The sequence below is a fragment of the Plecotus auritus genome (assembly GCF_963455305.1).
Source record: "Plecotus auritus genome assembly, chromosome: 3".
In the NCBI taxonomy this organism is placed as follows: Eukaryota; Metazoa; Chordata; class Mammalia; order Chiroptera; family Vespertilionidae; genus Plecotus; species Plecotus auritus.
The window spans coordinates 124883872-124905701 of record NC_137772.1 but is presented as its reverse complement, the minus strand read 5'-3'; the positions used below and the strand labels follow the sequence as shown (position 1 = coordinate 124905701).

General features: G+C 39.5%; 1 protein-coding gene across 4 annotated transcripts in view; it reads right to left on the bottom strand.

Moving 5' to 3' along the window:
- The window catches only part of FLT1 (fms related receptor tyrosine kinase 1), a 215233-nt gene that overhangs the window by 84073 nt on the left and 109330 nt on the right, over nt 1-21830 (bottom strand). For 3 of the 4 annotated variants that reach the window (XM_080658492.1, XM_080658494.1, XM_080658493.1), the window contains 2 exons: nt 20502-20810; nt 15678-15824 (listed from right to left, as the gene is read on the bottom strand). In XM_080658492.1, the coding sequence (XP_080514618.1) occupies nt 15678-15824; nt 20502-20810 (456 nt within the window). Of the gene's footprint in view, nt 1-10112; nt 10168-15677; nt 15825-20501; nt 20811-21830 lie in introns of all 4 variants that reach the window. The other variant, XR_013960060.1, reaches the window with a different exon arrangement.

The following is a 21830-nucleotide window of genomic DNA, read 5'->3' as shown; positions in this document are numbered from 1 at the left end:
GGCTGCTTCCTGCATGCCACACACAGGGGATCTTGCCTGCAACCCAGAAATCAAACCATGACCTTCTGGTTCATAGGTGGACACTGAGCCACGCCGGCCGGGCTGTTTTTAACTTTTTGAGGAACCTTCATACTGTTTTCCATTGTGGCTGCACCAATTCGTAATCCCACCAACAGTAGGAGTTTCCTTTTTTCCACATCTTTGCCAACACTTCTTCGTTGATTTATTGATGATAGTCATTCTGACAGGTGTGAGGTGATTATGGTTTTAATTTGCATTTCTCTGATGATTAGTGGCATTGAACATCTTTTCATATGTCTGGTTGTCCTCTTTGGAGAAGTGTCTATTCAGGTCCTCTGCCCATAATTTAATTGGATATTTTTGGTCTTGAGTTGTATGAGTTCTTCATAAACTTTAGACATTAACCTTTTATCAGATGTATCAATGGCAAATATCTTCTACCATTAAGTATGTTGTCTTTTCGGTTTGTTGATGGTTTTCCTTTACTGTGCAAAAACTTTTTACTTTGCTGTAGTCACATTAGTTTTTCCTTTTGTTTTCCTTGCCTAAAGAATCATATCAGAAGAAATACTACTAAGAGAAATGTTAGAGTTTACTTCCTATACTTTTTTTCTAGGAGTTTTATGGTTTTGAGTCTCACATTTAAGTCTTTAAACCATTTTGAATTTATTCTTGTATATGGTATAAAAAGGTGGTCTGGTTTTATTTTTTGCATGCATCTTTCCAATTTCTCAGCACCATTTGTTGAATGGACTGTCTTTACCCTATTGTATATTCTTGCCTCATATATTGGTTGACCATATAGGCATTGGTTTATTTCTGGGCTCTCTATTCTGTTCCATTGATCTATGTGTCTACTTTTGTGTCAGTAACATGCTGTTTTGATTACTATAGCCTTGAAGTATAGTTTGATATTAGATAGTGTGATACTTCCAACTTTGTTCTTCCTCAAGATTGCTGTGAGTATTTGAGGTTTTTTGTGGCTCCATATAAATTTTAGGGTTATTTGTTCTAGCTCTTTGAAAAATACCATTGGTATTTTGATAAGGATTGCATTGGATCTATAGATACCTTTAGGTCATAGGGACATTTTAATCTGTTAGTTTTTCCTCTCCATGAACGTGATATAGGCTTCCATTTATTTATATCTTATTCAATTTCTTCAGTATCTCATGCTTTTCCAAATACAGGTCTTTTACCTCCTTGGTTAAATTTATTCCTAGGGTTTTTTATTTTTTTGATGCAACTATAAACGGGATTGTTTTCTTGATTTCTCTTTCCGATAGTTCAACATTGGTGTAAAAAAATTCCACCTATTTCCTCAAAAAACTAAATATGGAACTCCCATTTGACCCAGTGATCCCACTTCTAGGAACATATCCCAAGAAACTAGAAACACCAATCAGAAAGGATGTATGTACCCCTATGGTCATAGCAGCACAATTTACCATAGCTAAGATTTGGAAACAGCCTAAGTGCCCATAAGCAGATGAATGGATTAAAAAACTGTGGTACATCTACACAATGTAATACTATGCTGCTATAAAAAAGAAGGAATCCTTACCATTTGCAACAGTGTGGATGGAACTGGAGAGCATTATGCTAAGCTAAATAAGCCAGTCAGAGAAAGATAAATATCACATGATCTCACTCATTTGTGGAATATAACGAACAACATAAACTGATGAACAAAAACAGATCTAGACACAGAGAAGCATCAATCAGAACGTCAAACCTCAGAGGAAAGGTAGGGGAGGGTGGGGATAGGGGGAGAGAGCAACCAAAGGACTTGTATGTATGTATAAGCCTAACCAATGGACACAGACACCAGAAGGGTGAGGGCAGGAGTGGGGGGGGGGGCAAAAGGGGCATAAGGACACATATGTAATACCTTAATCAATAAAGAGAGAGAGAAAAAAAGAGATACAAACTTCCAGTTATCCTATATAATAAAGAGGTAATATGCAAATTGACGATCACGCTCTCACAAGATGGCTGCCTACGACCAGGCCAGCAGGGGGGTTAGTGAGGGATGACCAAACGACTGAACAAGCAGGCTGCATGGGGTGATCAGGCCGGCAGGGGGGTTAGTGAGGGACGACCAAACGACTGAACAAAAGGGCTGCGTGGGGCAACCAGGCCGGTGGGAGGGCCTGTGAGGGGTGACCAGGCCGGCAGGGGTGGCATTTGGGGGTGACCAGGCCAGCGGGGGGGGGCAGTTAGGGGTTACCAGGCCAGCAGAGGAGGGCAGTTGGGGCAACCAGGCCAGCAGGGGGGGCAGTTGGAGGTGATTAGGCTTGGTGGAGGGACAGTGAGGGGTGCCTAGGCCAGCGGGGGCCGGGGGCAGTTAGGAGTGACCAGGCCAGCAGGGTGGGCAGTTAGGGGCAATCAAGCTGGCATGCAGAGGCAGTGAGGGGTGATCAGGCCGGCAGGGGTGGGGGCAGTTGGGGAGACCAGGCAGGCAGGCAGGTGAGTAATTAGGAGCCAACTGTCCAGGATTGTGAGAGGGATGTCTAACTGCCGGTTTAGGCCCCATCCTGGGGTCCAGAGATTGGAGAGGGTGCAGGCTGGGCTGAGGGGCCCCACCCCCATGCACGAATTTCATGCACCGGACCTCTAGTACTTTAATAAACAAACAAAAAACTTTTGCAACCATAAGAAAAATTTTGTCTATTAGTCATGAAATTTTATATTGTTTCAGTTGTATAAGGATGAAATTCTTTGACAGCTTTCTTAAATAAAGATGCTTTTCTACAATGTAAAAAAAAATCCACCTATTTACCTTGGTCAGTGTGGTTCAGTGGTTAGAGCATCTGCCCATGCACTGAAGGGCCATGGGTTCCATTCCTGGTTAAGAGCATGTACCTGGGTTGCAGGTTCCATCCCTGACCCTGGTTTGGGTGCATGCAGGAGGCAATAAGTGCATGAGGCAACCAGTAAATGTGTCTCTCTCACATCGATGTTCTCTCTCTCTCTCTCTCTCTCCTGCCCCACCCCCGCCTCCTTTCTATTCTCCCTAAAAAAAAAAAAAAAAAAGAAAGAAAAAATATTCTTGGGTTAACAACAAAAAAATTCCACTGATTTCTAAATATTAATTTTGCCTACTACTTTACTGAATTCATTTATCAGTTTGAGTAGCTTTTTGGTGGAATCTTTAGGGTTCCCTATATATAGTATCATGCCATCTGCAAATAAGTCAGTTTTACTTCTTTTTTTCCAATTTGGATGCCTTTTATTTTTTCTTGTCTGATTGCTGTAGCTAGCTTTCTAATACTATATTGAATAAAAGTGGTGAAAGTGGACCATGCTATCTTGTTCCTTAAGGAAAACACTTTTAGCTGTTTCACATTGAGTATGTTAGTAGCATGTTATTTAGTCTCCATGTGTTTGTGTGTTTTTCAGTTTTTTCTTGTATTTTCTTGATTTTTAGTTTCATACCATTGTGGTTGTAGAAGATGCTTGGGATGATTTCAATCTTCTTAAATTTATTGAGGCTTTTTTTTTGTGTGGCTTAACATGTGGTCTGTCTGGGAAATATTCCATGTGCAATTGAAAAGAATGCATATTCTAATGCTTTGGGGTGAAATGCTCTGAACATATAAATTAAATTCATCTGGTCTAATGTGTCATTTAAGGCCACTGTTTCCCTGTTGATTTTCTGTCTGAAAAATCTATCCATTGCTATCAATAGGAGTTAAACTCCCCTACTATAACTCTATTACTGTAGATCTCTCCCTTTATTTCCATCACTATTTGCTTTATATACTTAGGCGCTCCTATGTTGGGTGCATAACTGTTTACAAGTGTTATATCCTCTTGTTGGATTGATCCCTTTGCCATTTTGTAAAGTCCTTCATCTATTATTATAGCCTTTGTTTGAAAGTCTATTTTTGTCTCATGTAAGTATTGCTACACCAGCTTTTTAAATATTTCCATTTGCATGAAATATCGTTTTCCATCCCTTTACATTCAGTCTGCATGTGTGTTTTGATCTGAAGTGCATTTCTTATAGATAGCATATATATGGGTTTTATTTTCTAATCCATTCAGGTACCCTGATTGGAGCAGTAAATCCATTCACATTCAAAGTAATTATTTATAGGAATGCTGTTATTGCCATTTTATTATTCATATTTATGTTCCTTTTTATCTTTTTTCTTCTTAAATAAGTTCCTTTAACATTTCTTGTGATACTGATTTGATGGGGATGAACGCATTTAGCCTTTTGTTGTCTGGGAAGCTCTTTATCACTCCTTCAATTTTAAATGAATAACCTTAGTGGGTAGAGTAGTCTTGATTGCTTTTCATCACTTTGAATATTTCATGCTAATCCTTCTAGCCTGAAAAGTTTGTGTTGAGAAATCAGCTGACAGTCTTTTGGAAGCTCTCTTATAGGTAAATAACTGTATTTCTCTTGCTGCTTTTAAAATTCTCTCTTTGTCTTTCACCTTTGCAATTTTAATTATGATGTGTCTTGGTGTGGGTCTCTTTGGGTTTATCTTGTTTGGGACTCTGTGCTTCCTGGACTTGTATGTCTTTGTCCTTTGCTAGGTTAAGGAAGTTTTCAGCCATTATTTCTTTAAATAGATTTTTAATCCCTTGCTCTCTCTCTTCTCCTTTTGGTGTCTCTATGATGCCAGTATTGTTACTCTTGATGTTGTCCCAGAAGTCCCTTAGGCTATTGTCAAATTTTAAATTATTTTTCCTTTTTGCTGTTCTGATTGAGTGTTTTCTGCTACATTGTCTTCCAAATCACTGACTTGATTCTCTGCTGCATCTAATCTGCTGTTAAGTCCTTCCAGTGTATTCTTATTTATTTATTTATTTATTTATTTATTTACTTACTTACTTACTTATTCATATTGTTGAGAGTATTACAGGTGTCTACCATTTTTCTCCCATTGCCCCTCTCCATCCGGTTCTCACCCCACCCCAAGCATTCACCACATTATTGTCTGTGTCCGTGGGCTATGCATATATGTCTTTAAGTTCTTTGCTTAATCTCTTCCCATTTACCCTTCCTTCTGAGTTCTGTCAGTCTGTACCATGCTTCTATGCCTCTGGACTTACTTTGTACATCAGTTTGTTTTGTTCATTACATTCCACATATAAGTGAGATCATGTGATACTTGATTTGGCTTATTTCGCTTAGCATAATAGTCTCCAGGTCCCTCCATACTGTCTCAAAGGGTAAGAGATCTTTATTTTTCACAGCTGCATAGTATTACATCCTGTAAATGTACCATAGCTTTTTTATCCACTCATCTACTGTTTCTAGATCTTAGCTATTGTAAATAGCGTTGCTATGAACATAGGGGTGCATATATTCTTTCTGATTGGTGTTTTGAGTTTTTTAGGATATATTCTTCAGTTCAGTTATTTTATTCTTCATTTCTGATTTGTTCTTTCTTATGGTTTATATGTCCTTTTTTATGCTTACTATCTCTTTGTTGATGTTCTTACCAAGTTTATCTATTTTTCTTTAAGTTCCTTGAGCATCCTTTTAACCAGTATTTTGAACTCTGTGTCTGGTAGATTACTTGCTTCCATGTCATTTAGTGTTGGAAGCCACCCATTGTCTTCACTAGCAGAGAGGTGTGGACAAGGAACCTGGAAGGCTGGTCAACCTTGAAGCTCTGAAAGGTCAGAGCCAACCACCCATGGTCTAGTTGAGACAATGATAGCTAAAGCAACCTCCACCTTTTAATCTTATGTAAATCCTTGCTGATTGGCTATTACTGGAATTGACTGGCTAGAGCTATGAGTGGATCCCATAGTCTTAATAAAAGGGATTGCTAGGCCAGAGCAAAGCGGAGTCCTTCCCCTTGAGTTGGGCTCCCGCCTGGCCCCCAATATTTCCAAATTAATATTTTCTAGTCTCTTTCATTTGCGTGCGGCCTCCTCCAGAGCCCGAGCCCTTTTTAAATATTTCCATTTGCATGAAATATCTTTTTCCATCCCTTTACTTTCAGTCTGCATGTGTGTTTTGATCTGAAGTGCATCTCTTGTAGATAGCATATATATGGGTCTTATTTTCTAATCCATTTAGCTACCCTGATTGGAACAGTTATGCACCCTGAACCTGAACCCTGAACCACATGGGACGTGAAAGGGGTTCACTACAAACTGAAGCCCAAACGTGGGACACTACAATTTAGTTCTTTTTCTGGAGATTTCTCTTGTTGTTTTTTTTTCATATGGGACACGTTTCTTTGTCTCCTCATTTTACCTGTCTCTCTCTTTGTTTCTATGTATTAGTTAGATCTTCTATGTCTCTAAGTCTTGGCAGGGTGGCCTTATGTAGTAAGTGTCCTCTGGGGCCCAGTGGCATAGTCTCCTTTAGCACCTGAGCCGAGTGATCCAGGAAGGTCCCTTGTGTAGGTTGTGTGTTCCCTTCTGTTGTAGTTGTGTCTTGATTTCTATTGGCATCCTCAGGCTTGCTGGCTGTGAGGATTGGCCACAATCATAGTGTACAAGCTGCTGTCATAGGCTGACTCCACAGAGCAGGATGTGCCCCAGCTGAGACCTCCCTTCGGGTGTGCCACTTATGAAGCTAATTAGGTGGTTTTCTGTTTTGAAGCTGGCACCTGGGTATGTTGGTTCTGGGGCCTCTTGGGAAGGACTTGGGGGCAGGTCAACCTCAGATGCTGCCTGTGACAGGTCCAAAGCTATCTGTTAGTAGCTACAAAGTGATCAGAGGTTGGGAGCTGCCTGTATTAGGCCTGGATGTGTGTGGGAGGGGCCATGCTGTGATCTGAGACTGGCTGCAACCAGTACTGGGCCAGGAACAGGGCAGTAAAAGACCCAAGGCACTCTGAGACCTGCCACTGCCTGCTGGCTACCCATAAGGCTCTGTTGCTGAAAGAGCCCTGGGCTGGATAAGGCAGGGCCTCAGGGAGTTCCCAGGGTGGGGCAAGTGGTGTTCATCAATAACTAGATCAGATTTGGTGTCAGTGCTAGGTGTGAGGCTACACAGAAAAAATCTAAGGGTACACCAAGGTCAGCTGCCACTGCCTGGGGCCTGCAGACCTTTGTGGTGGGGCGGGGTCTCAGGAAATAATCAGGGAGGAGGTAGTGGAGTTCACAGGCTAATGCAGATTCAGATTTGGTTGTGTGGAGAGAGGGCTTAACACAGGGACATTAGTGGCCATCCCTCCAGCCCTTGCCCCAAAGCCACACAACTCAATTTTTCTCCCTTTGTCTCTGGCACCCCTTGAGCCACTATCCTTCCACCAGAACCTAAGGTGAGTGCCTGTAGGTGAGTTTGTGTGCTGGCCCTTTAAGAGGGCACCTGGGTTTCCAGCAGCCTTTTGGCTAGCTCAAAGGACAGAATCCCTGCTGATTTTCTCAGCCAAGTGAGCTCCTCTTCCCAAAACTGGTGTGTCAGCTGGAATGCTTGTCATGGGGCTGAGACCCTCCCCCTCCAGGGGGAACCTCTGCAGCTGAGAAAAGCCTCAGGATTCTCAACTGCAACACGGGGGTGTGGGGCCAGCTAGTTTTGCATCTCCTCCCCTCTTTCTGTTCTCCATGTTGCTTCTTTATATCCTTAGTTATAGGACGTCTGTTCAGCTAGTCTTCAGATGGTTATCCAGGTTGATTGTTCTGTAATTTAGTAATATTGATGTGGTCATGGGAAGAGCTGAGTACAGTGTCCATCTAATCTGCTATCGTGACTGGAATTCCTGATATTTTAATTGCTGGCAAAATGATGGGTGTGAAATGGCATCTTGCAGTGGGTTTAATTTATGTTTCTCTGATTACTAGTTAGGTGGGACATCTTTTTCCATTTTTGTTGGCCATTCAGGCTTCTTTTCCTGTGAATTGCCTGTTCATGTATTTTGCCCATATTTCTATTAACCTATTTGTCTTTTTCTCAATGATTTTAGTTTTATTACATATGTTTTGGATACTGATGTTTTGTTGGTTAAATAAGTTAAGTTTTCCCAATTCCATGAATAGTTTTAAACTTTCTTTATGGTGAAATCTTAATACAAAAGCCTTTAAAATGACAACATAGTAAAATTTATCAGTATTTTCCATTATCCTTGTGCTTTCTGTTACTTGTTTAAAAATTTCTTTTTCTCCTCTGATATGAAGTATTCCCCTAATATGCTTTCTTCTAAAAATTAAATAAAATTCTGTTTGAAAGATCTACTTAGATTTCTGTCTTTTCTCACTTAGGTCTTTAATTCACCTGGATTTTTTTGGGGAAAAAGGGGGTATGTGTTTGGTTTGAGGTAGAAATCTGATTTTTACCATGTAAATAGCCAATTATCCCAGGATAATTTACTCAATAATCTATTCTCTTCTCACTGAGTTGTGGTGTCAGTACTGTCAGATGCTAAGTTTCCATATATTTGTATGTGTTGTTTTTAGGTTCTTTATTTGTTCACAATGACCTCTTTATCTACCCCACACAAGTTATGATTACTTGAGAATATATTTTGATATTTGGTCTGGCATGATCCCTTCTTCTTCTAGGTAGATTAGACACAACTTTGACTTAGAGGTTGTACATGGTGATATGCTGCTATATTTTTATTAAGCAGAGACCTCTAATTTCTATCCCTGCTATATCCCTAAATGTAACTCTGGTGTGAACCATACTGATCTATTGACAGTTCATGATAAGCCTCAGCAACTTTGCACATGTTACTTTCTTGACCTGGCCACTTGATTTGCTCTGGAAAGCACCTTCTGATGCTCTCTCTCTCTCTCTCTCTTTTTTTTTAATGTTTTTATTGATTTCAGAGACAGGAAGGGAGAAGGAGAGATAGAACCATCCATGATGAGAAACAATCATCATTTGGTTGTCTCCTGCATGTTCCTTACTGGGGATCGAGCCTGCAACCCGGCATGTGCCCTGACCTGGAATCAAACCATAAACTCCTGGTTTGTGGGTCAACACTCAACCACTCAGCCACAACGGCTGGGCACATTCTGATGCTCTTCGGCCTCTTCTCTGTTCCTCTCATACCACCTCGTGCATGCCTCTGCTCTGGCACTTACCATTTCGTGGTAACTTACTGACTTTCTTACTTGCCCACTTCACTGTGGGCTCTTGGAGAGCAATAAATGCCTTATTCATTACTGAGTCCTCAGTATCTAGAGCTATGTCAACAGACAGCAGACTTAGTAACTAAGCCAATGTCCACAGTCTATTTCAGACAGAACTTATTCTTTCCAAACTCTTTGTTGTTCCAGTCTTACTGCTTTAATCTTAAAGTATTCTGAAAATGTTTTGCTGTCACAGCAATTTAGTTTAAGTAAAAGTTTGATGAGTTTTGGGGAGTTCAGGCAGGATTGACTAAAAACATCGCAGGTCAATATTGCCTTCTGTTCTCTTAAATATTTTCAGAGGAGAGTTTGTTATTTAGTTCACCATTTTAATCACTTTTTTAGAAACCCACTTTTCTCTGTACAGTCGTTTGTGAGATGGTTCATTCTGTGTCAGTGTAAACCCAGGCTAGATAGGCCTTTATCCGCTTTGCAAACATATCTTGACTCCTCACAGTGCCAACTCTGAAGGAAGATGCCAACAGCATACCTTGCTCACACAATATGTCCTTTAAACATAGTCAGGGCCTCATTGGAGAATCTGTGCAGTATGAAGTAGAAAGGTGATTGTTGAAGGAACTGCTAGTCCCTTGGGCAGGTGGCTGGAGAAGTAATGAAGACAAGGGATTCATACGTTCTTGTATGTGCCCTGACCAGGGATTGAACCGCAACCTCATGCCATTGTTCCAAGTCTGGATGCACACCTTTGACATGTTTCTTAAAAGAGCTTTGCTGTCTCTATACCCCTAAGAATCAAATCATACTCAAAGCAGCCTCTGTCACTTAGAATTTATCTCCAATTAGAACTCTTGTGTGGTGCCTTTTTTGGTATCGGTCCATTCACATTACATTTTTCTTTTATGCCCAGTCCGTTATGCTAACTTATGTTAGCTGGTCCATTCTCTTTTCACCTGTCTCTTCAAAGTAAATATTATTCAGATTACCGTCCTTTTTCAACTCTTTGCACCCCATTAATCCCTCTTAATAGTTACCAGTTGCTTCTTTACTCAGTTTTAATGTGGAGGTTCTCCTACCTTTATTACTTCTTGCATATTTTCTCTTATTTCCTCTTTAACTCTCTGCCATTCTCTGTATTTTAAAAAAAAAAAAAAAAAAAAATATATATATATATATATATATATATATATATATATATATATATATATATATATTTGTTGTTCCACTTATTTATGCATTCATTGGTTGATTCTTGTATGTGCCCTGACCAGGGATTGAACCCCCAACCTTAGAGTATTGGGACAATTCCCTAACCAACTGAGCTACCCGGCCCGGGCCCATTCTCTGTATTTTAATCCTGTGATTGAGCCATAATCATTTCTATTGTCCCATTTGTTAATTCACTTTATTCCATTTTTAGACTCATTAAATCTGGTGCCCAATTGACATGATGATAAGGAATAAGTTAGAACACACAAGGTTGCGCTTGAAAAAGCTGCATGCATTTAAACCCACGAGTTAATTACTTTAGATATTAGGTTATTCAGATTTTAGTATTTTGTTTGTTTGCTTGTTTTGTTAATCTTCACCCAAGGATATTTTTTCCATTGATTTTTTCAGAGAAAGTAGAAGGAAGGAAGGGAGGAAGAGAGGGAGAGAGAGACAGACATTGATGTGAGACACTTTGATTAGTTGCCTCCTGCACATGCCCCGACCGGCTGGGACCAAACCTGCAATCCAGGTAGATGCCCTTGACTGGCAATTGAGCCCGTGACCCTTCAGAGTGTGGGCTGACGCTCTAACCACTGAGTGCACTGGTCAGGGTAGATTTTAGTTTTCTTGTTCACTGCTGTATTCACCAAGCCTGGCACAGCACCAGACACAAAGTGTGTCTTATTAATGTTTGTTGAATGAGTAGAAGAGTGTTGGGCTAATACGGAATGCATTCTGGATCTTTTAAAACTGAAAAGTAATTAGATTTGGGTTCAAAGTGATTTTTAACCTTATATATGGCATGTCCATGCTTTAAAAAATGCTCTAAATATTTTTTAAAAATTAGTAAATTTAAAAATTAAACTGTAGTCTTTAGGAAGCTCAGTCTTTAAGGGGTGAAACGAGAAGATATTTATTGTTTTAAATACATGAGGTCATTTAAAACTAGTACCTGTCTGTCCTTCCGTGATTAATGTGAGGCAATGCTGAGCTGCACAGCCTCAGTGTGCAGCGCACAGCCCCACAGTCATGCTTCTGGCATGAGCCTTGGTCACCTACCCACTAACTCTATGATTTGAGCCATTTATTCCTCTTCTCTGTCTCTACTCCCTCATCCTTTGGTCTGTAAATCAGGCATAACAATTTAGCAAACTTCATAGAATTGTTTTGAGGAGCAAACAAATTAGTATTAATAAAGTGCTCGGAATGAAACCAGGTACCTGACAAGCGCTTGCTAAGTTAAAACAGACTGTGAAATGCATCTAATAATATTACCCACCTCAGATGACACTTGTGAAAGTAAATGAGATATTTGTAAAACTCCTAACACAGTGCCGTGGTGTCTGGCGAATGCTCAATCCATCTTTGTTGTTTAGTCAGTGTATTAAGATGTTATAGCTAACTACAAAGGCTTTAAAAATAAGCACACAGAGCTCGGCCGGCGTGGCTCAGTGCTTGAGCGTTGACCTATGAACCAGGTCATGGTTTGATTCCCGGTCAGGGCACATGCCAGGGTTGCGGGCTCGATCCCCAGTGGGGGGTGCAGGAGGCAGCCAATTGATGATTCTCTCTCATCATTGATGTTTCTATCTCTCTCCCACTCCCTTCCTCTCTGAAATCAATAAAAATATATATTTTTAAAAATAAGCACACATAAGACAAGAGAACAACTGAGTGATGTGCTCTGTGACAGGAACTGAAACTAAACCCAGACAGCAGAGAAGAGGAGTGGGAAAGAAGGGTCCCTAGTGAAGGCAGTCTTTGGCCCAAGGCGGAGTGGGGAGAGGGGAGGGAGAGACTGACTGTGTGGGAGCGGGAGTGAGTGGGAAAGGCCCAGAGAGCCTGCACTTGGGCTGGAGCTGCCAGGCTGGCAGCAGAGTGCGCTCTGTGGAGCGCCGGGCAGCACGATTTCCAGGGTGCCTGGGCTCTTCCATCTGGTTGCCCTGGTGGACTCGCCTCATGTCCCCTGTGCACATGTTTTCCTGGGCCTGTGTGCTGAGGATCTCTTTTGCTTCTGTTTGATGCCCTTTGGCCCAAGACTTTACTACTCAGCTTTCATAACACTTTCTTAAAATTGCATTTCTTCTATAGAACGGCTGTGCCCCACTGCAAGGTTTTCCTGAAAGGAAATGTGGCTCTAGAGCGTGAGCTCTCATGTGTGCCCTGCTTCCTCTCTCCTATTTTCTTTGGAATAGAGTAAGTTGTCATTTAACAAATAACGTGATAATGGGCCCGTTCTATCAGTGATCTAAGGTCACTAAAATACTGTCAGTATATACATTCTTCTTGAGTTGCCAGGCTTAATACAAAAGATGCCTCTCAAGTCTCTAAAGAATGTAGTTTATTTTCAGAGCTTTTAAACTCAATCTAGCTTTCCAAAGATTTAGTATATTATGGACTAGTTTTCAGTCTTTTTAAGGCTGTGATCTCAATGTTTTTCCTTTTCTGCTTTGGAACAACCAGTGAGTCAAGGATTATCACTTTGGTTACCTGTAATCTTTACTCAGAGGTTTGTAGAAAGAAAAAAAAAAAAGAAAAGAATTGGTATATCTGAAGATATCTACATGCATGAACATAAGTGTGATAGTCACAGAATGTATTGCATTGGCTGTTGAATTCACTGCCTCAGTGAAATCATATAAAACTTTTTAAATACTATATATATGCACATAAGAGATTATCTTCAGAAAATTAAGACATCCCTTTCCAAAGAGCTGTAGTAGTTTTAAAGGGTAAAAAAAAGGGGAAGGGAGATAAAATAGACAACTTAGTAGAGTTGAACTCAATAAATCCTAATAGTAGCATATTAGAATAATATTTAGAAAAGATCTTATATAAGAATTTCTATAAGACTCTTTACATATTTTTCTTTTGGACCTCAGAAGATCAAAGAAAGCTGGGAGGAAGTTACCTTTATTGGATTTAGAGTTGTTTAACATTTGACAACTCATTGAATAATTTCTATATAAATGATGTGGGTCAGAGGTAGCATTTACTAAGTTGTGACAGTGTGCCAACTGAGTCATATTAATTAATTTAAACCTCACCACATGCCTGTGTGGTCAGTATTATCCCAATTTTATAAATAAGGAAATAGAGGCTCAGAGATTAAAGTGTGAGTTGCCCAAATCCTCTGACCCATGAGGGCAATGTTAGGACTCAGACCTCCCTAACACCTTATAATCTTTTTCTATTTGTAGTAATTGCCTTAGGACATTATCTCGCCTTGTTCATCTTCTAGTCCCAGAATGCTCTTGAGCTTTCAAAATTGGTCAACTCTAATTCTTTAACCTACATCCAAAGTATGAAAACAGAACTTAAGTCAAATTTACTTCCTTCAAAGAATCACACAGCATATTACATTAACATTTCATGAAGAGCATTTTGTGACTGAGAAAGTTGGGGAATACAGAACTTGAAACCATAGTTTACCTGATTTCTTTAGTACAGGACTTCTTTGGGTGCTTAACATACTGGTGTGAACACTGAATTTCTAAGGGGAAGACATCATTTATAGGTATGGTTTCACAAGCTATTTATTTATTCATCTTTTTATTTTGATAGAATACCTGAAGGGATTAGTTTTCTATGAAACTACACATCTTACAAATGAGGCTAAAGATATTCCAAAGCTCCCTTTAGCTTTAAGAATTCTATGATATGGCCCCTTTCCCCCCCCACCAAGTTTAGGCATTTGTGCTATCAGGTGAACTAGCTAAGGTTTTCTGGAAATCATTCATTCATTCATTCATTCATTCATTCATTCATGAAACATTTATTGATTACCAAGCACTATGCCAGGTTTTGAGGATAAAAAGACAAATAAGATGCAAATAAGACAAAGCTACCCTATCTGCCTTCAGGATGGGGACATGATATGATGATGCACAGATAGTAAGGGAGTATACCCAGAAAAGACATCACAATATAAGAGGGCAATAGGAATATGCAAAGATAGTAAAGACATATGAACTGATGATTATACAACTCAGGAAGAGAGAATCGAAACATTCATAAATAATAGCCTCATGGAGGACCTGTCTCCTCTTTGCGGAGACAAGTAAGGCTTTCTGGAGGGTCAACACCCAATCTGGGACTTAGGGATGTGTAGGTATTAGGTGAAGGGAAGACAGGAAGATAGGGGCCACAGGAACAGAAAAAGCATAGCAGGTTGAAGTGCCATAACGTGTGTGCACACAGTGTGCAGTGGTCTCCGGGAGTTCTCAGTGGTCTCCGAGAGTTTGGCACTTGCTGGAATATAAAGTTTAAGGTGAGTATAGAGTTGTAGGGGTAGTCAGGGGCAGTTGTTGAGGGCCTTTGCTGTCAGATGCTTGAACTTGGTCCTGTGATGAAGAGCCAATGGAACACTTGAAAAGGGAAGTGACATGTTCCCAGTTGCATTTTATACAGCTGTGCGGAAAATAGATACAAAGAGAGAAAAGAGAGCTAAGAGGTCCAGTTAGGACAGTGCTGAAGATGTTGAGAGGATAGATAATGGGCCCAAACCAAGAGAATAATAATAGGAAAGCAGAGGAAAGGATGGATTTGAGAAATATTTAGTACTTAGGAGGTTTAACCTGCTCAACCTGGTGATTGATTAGAGGATTAGGGTGAAAGAAAGGTCATTATACCATAACCCTTTCTGTGCATTAAATTCAAATGGAGACTTTGAATAGAAGACTCACATTTAAGGACCACTTCATATTGCCAGTTCTTTGATTTAGGTCGTTGGGGTATTGCAAATAAATGGCAAATTTATTTTTAATATAAATGTTATTATTAATCTGAATTATAAATAAGTTTATTTTAAATTTATTTAACCATAGAATTATGAGGCAAGCAATAGATGGTGTTCATACTTACTGATTTAAGTGTAGTTGCTTTAAAATATATTTTTTGTTGAAGGAAAATGAACAAATGACCATTAGTTTAGATTTCATTTACCAGTATTATAAAATATTATTTAAAATATTCTTCTTTTAACCAAATCATTAAAATTGGTATAAGTGAATTTGAAAGATTATAAATCCACTCTGAACTTCATCTGCCAAGTGTTCAAAGCTCTGCTATCCCTCAAGCCAAGGAACTAATCCTCACAACACTTTGCTGCCGTCAAGGTGAACTGAAAGCTTTCCTGAGTGGCTCTTAGCATTTCTTTCTGAATGCACTGTTTAAAGGAGATGCCATCAGGTTAGAAACGTGGTCTGGCTAGGACCTGGCTCAAATAGTCCTCATTGGAAGTTGATGTAAGTATGAACCGGAGCCCAGTTTCTTGCAGCTCTATCAGCAGGTGGTTCTAGCTGTACTGGCTGGCGGGGGGGCGGGGGGGGGGGGGGTGCGCGGGGAGGGGGGCGGGGGGGTGCACACGCCAATGTTAAGGGAAGAAGGGGACAACAATGAAGAGTAAACACAAGGAAAGCATCTCTTACCAGGTCCTTGATGTATTTTGTGGTTGTTTTTAAACCAGGTGATCTGAGGCTCAGGGATGCCGTTAGCATGACAGTCTAGAGTAGTGGAGCTGCTGACAGCCACTGTGTGATCACTGAGGTTTCGCAGGAGGTATGGTGCTTCCTGATCTAGTGAACAAAGAGAGAGAATTATTACTCATCAGATCTATTTTTTATTGTATATGCAGCTCAACATTTGAAATATATAAATAGCAAAATTTGACTATAAGGTTTCATTCATATTTGTTCCCTAAATTTCTCTTCTCTGATTAACCTCCTGCTTCCTCTTTATTAAGGTGGTACACTGCATTGGAATTCATTAGAACACAGAGTAAAATCATGAACTAAATTCTTATTTTTAGATTTTAATATCAAAGATTTTTTTATGTGACAAACTTGTTTTCTTTCTTTCTTTACATTTTTTTGTTTTGAGAGAAGCATTTCTAAAACCTAAGGATTTTTTTGCATAATATCTTGGGAACTAGAAAGAAAAACATGATTTTGGATATGGGTTTGAATTGACATTTTACGTAGATGTATAGCGTGGTGGTGATGAGTTACTATAACTTTGTATGTGCTTGTATCGCTGTGTTCGTGAGGGCATGTTTGTGTTAATCAGCTGTCAGTAACCTGAGTTGCAAGGCAGCAGACCAAACAGGAGAATTTCTTGAACTTTGAAAGCTTTATTGATTATTTCTTTCCTCCATTCCCTTCCCAAATGCAAGCCACCAAAGGATCCATTCAAGAGGCAGAGGTACAGACTTGTGGTTTTTGCACTATATAATAGTACAATAATGTATTTTATATTATTTTCTCTTAAAACATACAAATATGATACAATACAATTTATTTTAATGAAATGCCAACCAATATAGTACAACAAAATGAACTTAATACATTAGGATGCAATACATTACAACATTAAAATCCCACATAGGAACAGCAGTACCCCCAAGGCCCCAATGAGTACAGTGTCTATTTAATAAAGTAGTCAGTCCTGCTGATGTGTATACATTCTAGTTAGGTGGGTACTCAAGCTTTTAAGGTAAAAGAATAAAGTCAACTCCTAATGTCTTTCCCAAACCCTCCCAAGTCATCCATTTGCCCCATCGTAGCAAATTCTGGAACAGAAATCAAGAGTTTTGGCATAACTTACACATTCTGCATCACTGGTTTCAATTATGAGCTTTCTCTGACCATTTCTGATTTTCTCATCTTATTGTACTAAAACTGTGAAAGCAGCTTAGGAGTGATTACAAGCTATAAGAGATGACACATTGCCATGGCTTTGGTTCCATGTCCCTGCAGGGTTCAGCCAAGTCCCCAAAGCTTTCTCTTATTCCTGCAGGGAAACTCTCAGGATTAGCATTCATTGAAGCAATTTAGAGATCTCAGGTTAAAAAGTGTATTATCATACAACTTTTAAACATGTTGATATAGTATAACATGGTAGGGTAACTATGTTAGAAGAAACAGATTTCTCATTAAATTTTGATTTCCATAGCTTATCATTAGTCTTTTCTCATTTTATACAAAATGAAATCTGAAGTCAAATAAGAATGCTGAAGGAAATGCTCTGATCTTTAAACGCTTCGAACATTGTGTGGAATGAACTATAGCAATGATCCGTTTGCCTGTTTCTGTGTGTCTTTCCTCATCTATCTCGCCCCCAAGCAGAACCATTTGAATATTTCTGGGTCTGAATTCTGTGCAATCTGTCAAATTGCTTTTACTGGTGGAAAATGCAGCCATCTATCAAAATCTTTAATTTTTGTAACATGCTTAATCATTACAATTTTTACAGTTTTACATGGGGAAGACCCTAGACATGCCAGTGAAATATGGAAGAGAATAAAGAATAGTATCATTTACTATTTAGTGTCTTTTACAGTGGCAAGCCAACTTTGACATTTCTCATTAAAACTCAGACCCAGTTCACCGAGTTATACTTTTAATAGGTTCTCTGAGCACATTTGCTATTTCCTATGTATTGAAAATGCTAAAATAATCTATCATTGCCCACTGGCCTTATTATAAAAAGAAAGCCTGAATATAGGGCCTCCAGCACCCAGATAATTTTCATAGCTAAAAACGGCAACATCATCAACACAGGCAGAATTGTGCTTTCCTGACAGGTGTATTGGAAAGCAATGCTTATGGAGACAAGAACATTTGCTGTTAACAAAAATGTCATGAAGAACTCCCAAGGGCTCTATCTGTCCTACACAAACTTCAGACAAGAGAAACAGCAGAAAGGCTGCAGAATAAACATAGGACTTAAAATTAAGTACAAATTTACAGAAACACGCCTGAGATATACAGCATTATGATATTTTTCTTTGTACCCATTTCTGAAAAAAACATTCTCTTATGAGAAAATTCTCTTTTTTTTGCTAGTTTCTAAATAACCAATCAATCAAGGAATCATTTTTATCTAATTCCCACTTTATGCTTTATAGTAATCTCTTTTGACATTTTAAATAAGAAAAGTACATCAAACCCATATTTCTAAACCTAAGTTATTTGATGGCTATAGGTAGCTGCTTTCCAAAAGTTAACTGGAGCTGATCCCTTCAAACTGAGAAAATCAGAAATAACACAATATTTCTGCTGGTTATCAATAGCCAAAGAGTGCTCCACCAGGCTCTTCTCTTACTTTTCGGTGTTACTGCCCCAGAGATCCGCCAGCCCGATGAATACAGTGTCTGTTCTCCACTGGAATGGGGACCGAGGAACCAGCCTCATGCCCTCCACTCCATCGCACTCATTCCCCACACTGGCTCTTTCTTTTCCCTTTTCCTGTTATCCTCCCCTTACTCCGCACTCAAAAGAGTAACTAATTTAAAAGAATTTTTTTTCTTTTTGAAACTCTCTGGAAGGATTAATTACACAGTGAACAATTACAGCATCCTTAAAATCATCTTGTGGAAGTGCTTAAAATCATCTTCTGTGAATACAAAGACCCTTCCCTCTCCATGGAAATTGCAATTGCAATTTTACGGGAAAGGAAATGATAAATTCTGCATGTCCAATTCATCATGCTTTCAAAAGCACTCCCCCAACCATTCCATGTGCTTTTTGAGCTTTCCTAGAAATGGAGGCTCCCAAGCTCTGGGGTCCTAACGCATTGTTTCCTGAAGGAACACACTGACTTATAATGAACAAAGACTCCGGGCACAAGAGCCATAGGTAAAAGATACAATTGATTATTCTTTCCTTTGGGCTGACAACTTCCAGGTTACTAATTGTTTTCAGAGCATTCGGGGCTCCATAAAACTGGCATTCTGGGGAAATGGTATTGTTTACTCGTTCACACTTTGACAAAAGCAATTCCCACGTGAAAGACAAGTTTAGCTGTGGGACAGAGCCCGTTACCTAAAGTAGGAAACAGTCCAGAGAGTTCCCAAGCCTGAAACATTGTCATATTGTCAGGTCTTGTTGACTGCCCAGCCACTGTGTTCTCAGCCTTGGCTTATTTTGGTCAGTATGATTTGTTTTCCAATAGTTCGTGCAAGTCACATATAATGATCAATCATACATGAAAACAAAAGAGCAGTACATATTAAACCGGAGGGGAAAAAAGTCACTTTCCCCTCAAATGCAAGCTTGAAACAAGAAATATAATTTGTCTTGATTTAAAAATAATGTGTATTTTTCAATGATTCTGAACTCTGCTTCTGTAGTTTTGCTATTTCTTAATCCCCATAAAAATCCTATTAACATAGGTATATGGGGAAATAGACTTTTTTTTTAGTGGGCACATTTTTAGATTTACATTTAGAAGCTAAATGCCTTAAACTTAAACTTCTGGTCACAATGGCCTTTATTTGTTTAATAATTGATTGTGGAACACATTTGAAAGCTACTAATTAAATAGGACAAAGTTCTTTAAAAGACTAACCAGGGGACAAAAATTTTTAAACCAAAGGCATGATCCTCTTTCTTTCAGGATAGCTGTTTAGTCCACTCAGGAGCAGTGAGGAGGAAACTGGCCCCTGGTCTGGTTTACCAGCTACCCAGAGTTGCATAAGACCAGAGTGAGCTTGATTTGGGTGGATTTTCCTGATTCATCCTGTGATAAACCTTTAATACCTCTGAATTATACCAACACTTGCACCCATGAGACCCATTTTAGAGCTCCAGTTTAAGATTAATGTGCTTAATGTAAAAAAAAGCATTTTCAAATAAATAAGCATTATAATGTGCTATCCAGGTGCTATTTACAAATGAAAAACAGACGAATTAATACAAAATAGAACCAGGCAGAGGTCCGACAGAGTCACAAATTCAACTGTACTCATTCTGAGCTGGAAAATTAACTTATACATGTCCATCTTTGGCAGAAACCAGCATCTGTTTAAATTATTCAGTTTGTGCAGCTTTGAAACTTAAAAATAAAAAGAGGTTGGCATCAAAGTGGAAGGAAAGGATCAGCTTCCAGTTGTTGTTTATCAGGCAGGAGACAGCAAAGAGCAAAAGCACAGAGTGTGCCTGCCGGGATCCTCCAAATCCAAACGCGCACCAGGTCACCAGGTGGGTCCCAGAGAGACCCTCAGCCTGATGGGGAGCCCAGCTTGGGCCTGGGGTTCATTATTACTCCCATCATCTCCAAACTCATTTTGGGAGGAGCATCTCCTCTGAGCCAGAAAGTTAGCAACAGTGACAATAAATCAAGATGATATGAGACAACTGTTACTTTTGAATGAGTCCTTTAATGTTTTACATTACTTTGTGTGGTACAATCATTCCTTGTGCTTTTAAATTTGGAGATCCGAGAGAAAACAGCCTTTTTGTTGCAGTGCTCACCTCTAATTGTAACTTCTTTCTTCTGAAGGGTGTCTTCCCCTGTGTATATGTTCCTGGCTCTGCACGCATAGGTGCCTGAGTCTTCCAGGGAAACATTCTTGATGAGGAGGTGAAGCGTAATGGAGTGCTCCTTAGTGACGGTCATTTTTTGTCTGCGAATCCTGTGGTGCATGCTTTGGTTATTAGCTGTCCGCAGCTGAATCCAAGTGATGTCTCTGTATAAGAACTTGCTAACTGTGCAAGACAGTTTCAGGTCCTCTCCTTCTGTAGGCATTTTTTCCAAGTTAACATGGAACCCATTTGGTACATCTATAAAATAAGAATAAAGAACTTTGGTTCATAGAAAAACCAATGTGTCATACGGAGGCAATATCTTATGAGATATTCAAAGATCTGCTGAATTATTCATGCAGAGATTCTCTCAGCATCAGCATGAAAAGAATGACTATTTATCTGTTTATTTTAGGGAACTGCTCAACTATAGCAGGGGGAACCAACTAAGTTCATGCCATCAGAAGCAGGAAATGCCTAACAGGACAGTTAGTATGATAGGACATTTTTCTTATTTGCCTCAAACTGCTCTTCAAAATTGAATAGTTTTGTACAACTTGGGATGATAACTACATTTCCCATTTCTTTACCATGGACAGAACTACTGGTAAATGGACAAAATAGTAAAGTGATAATAGCAATTTGTACTAAAAATCAAAGATGCTTTTATCATCAAACTTATCCAAAATAAGTTGTGAAAGCGAGACTAGGAAGTCCCAGGTACATGTTAAGAGATCCAGTCCTGCCAGTCAACACCACTGCAATCCTCACGTATCCAGTAAAAGAGTGACTGACTTCCCAAGCTTCCTGCGTTGAGTCGCTAGCATCCTCCCAAGCTGCTGTCCCACTACCTTGCCTGCTCTTTGCTGGCACAGTGGGCAGAGTGTGCAGAGAAGAGCCAACTTACTTGCTCAGGTTCCCTACTGATGGTTGTTCCACCCAGTCATAAAAGAGAAAAGATGTCTTCTGAAAATGTGGACAACTAATCTGGAAGAGTTGCTGGATTGAAATATGGGGGCGATCGTGGAAGGAAAATAATTTAAAAAATCAAAAGCTTATTAAACATTTTCTGAAAGTGACTGTCATTAAAAGCCATTTTCTCCAATGTCCATTCCCAGCTAACCTTCATCTCCATCTCTAAGTGCCTCTGGCACCACCTCCTGAGCTTTCCTCCTGAGCTTTCTTACCCTGGACCATCATTTAGCTTTTGCCCTGAGAGTTCCTAGTCTCATTTTAGACCGTTTCACTGGAGGATTCAAAAAAACCATTGGCTACTGG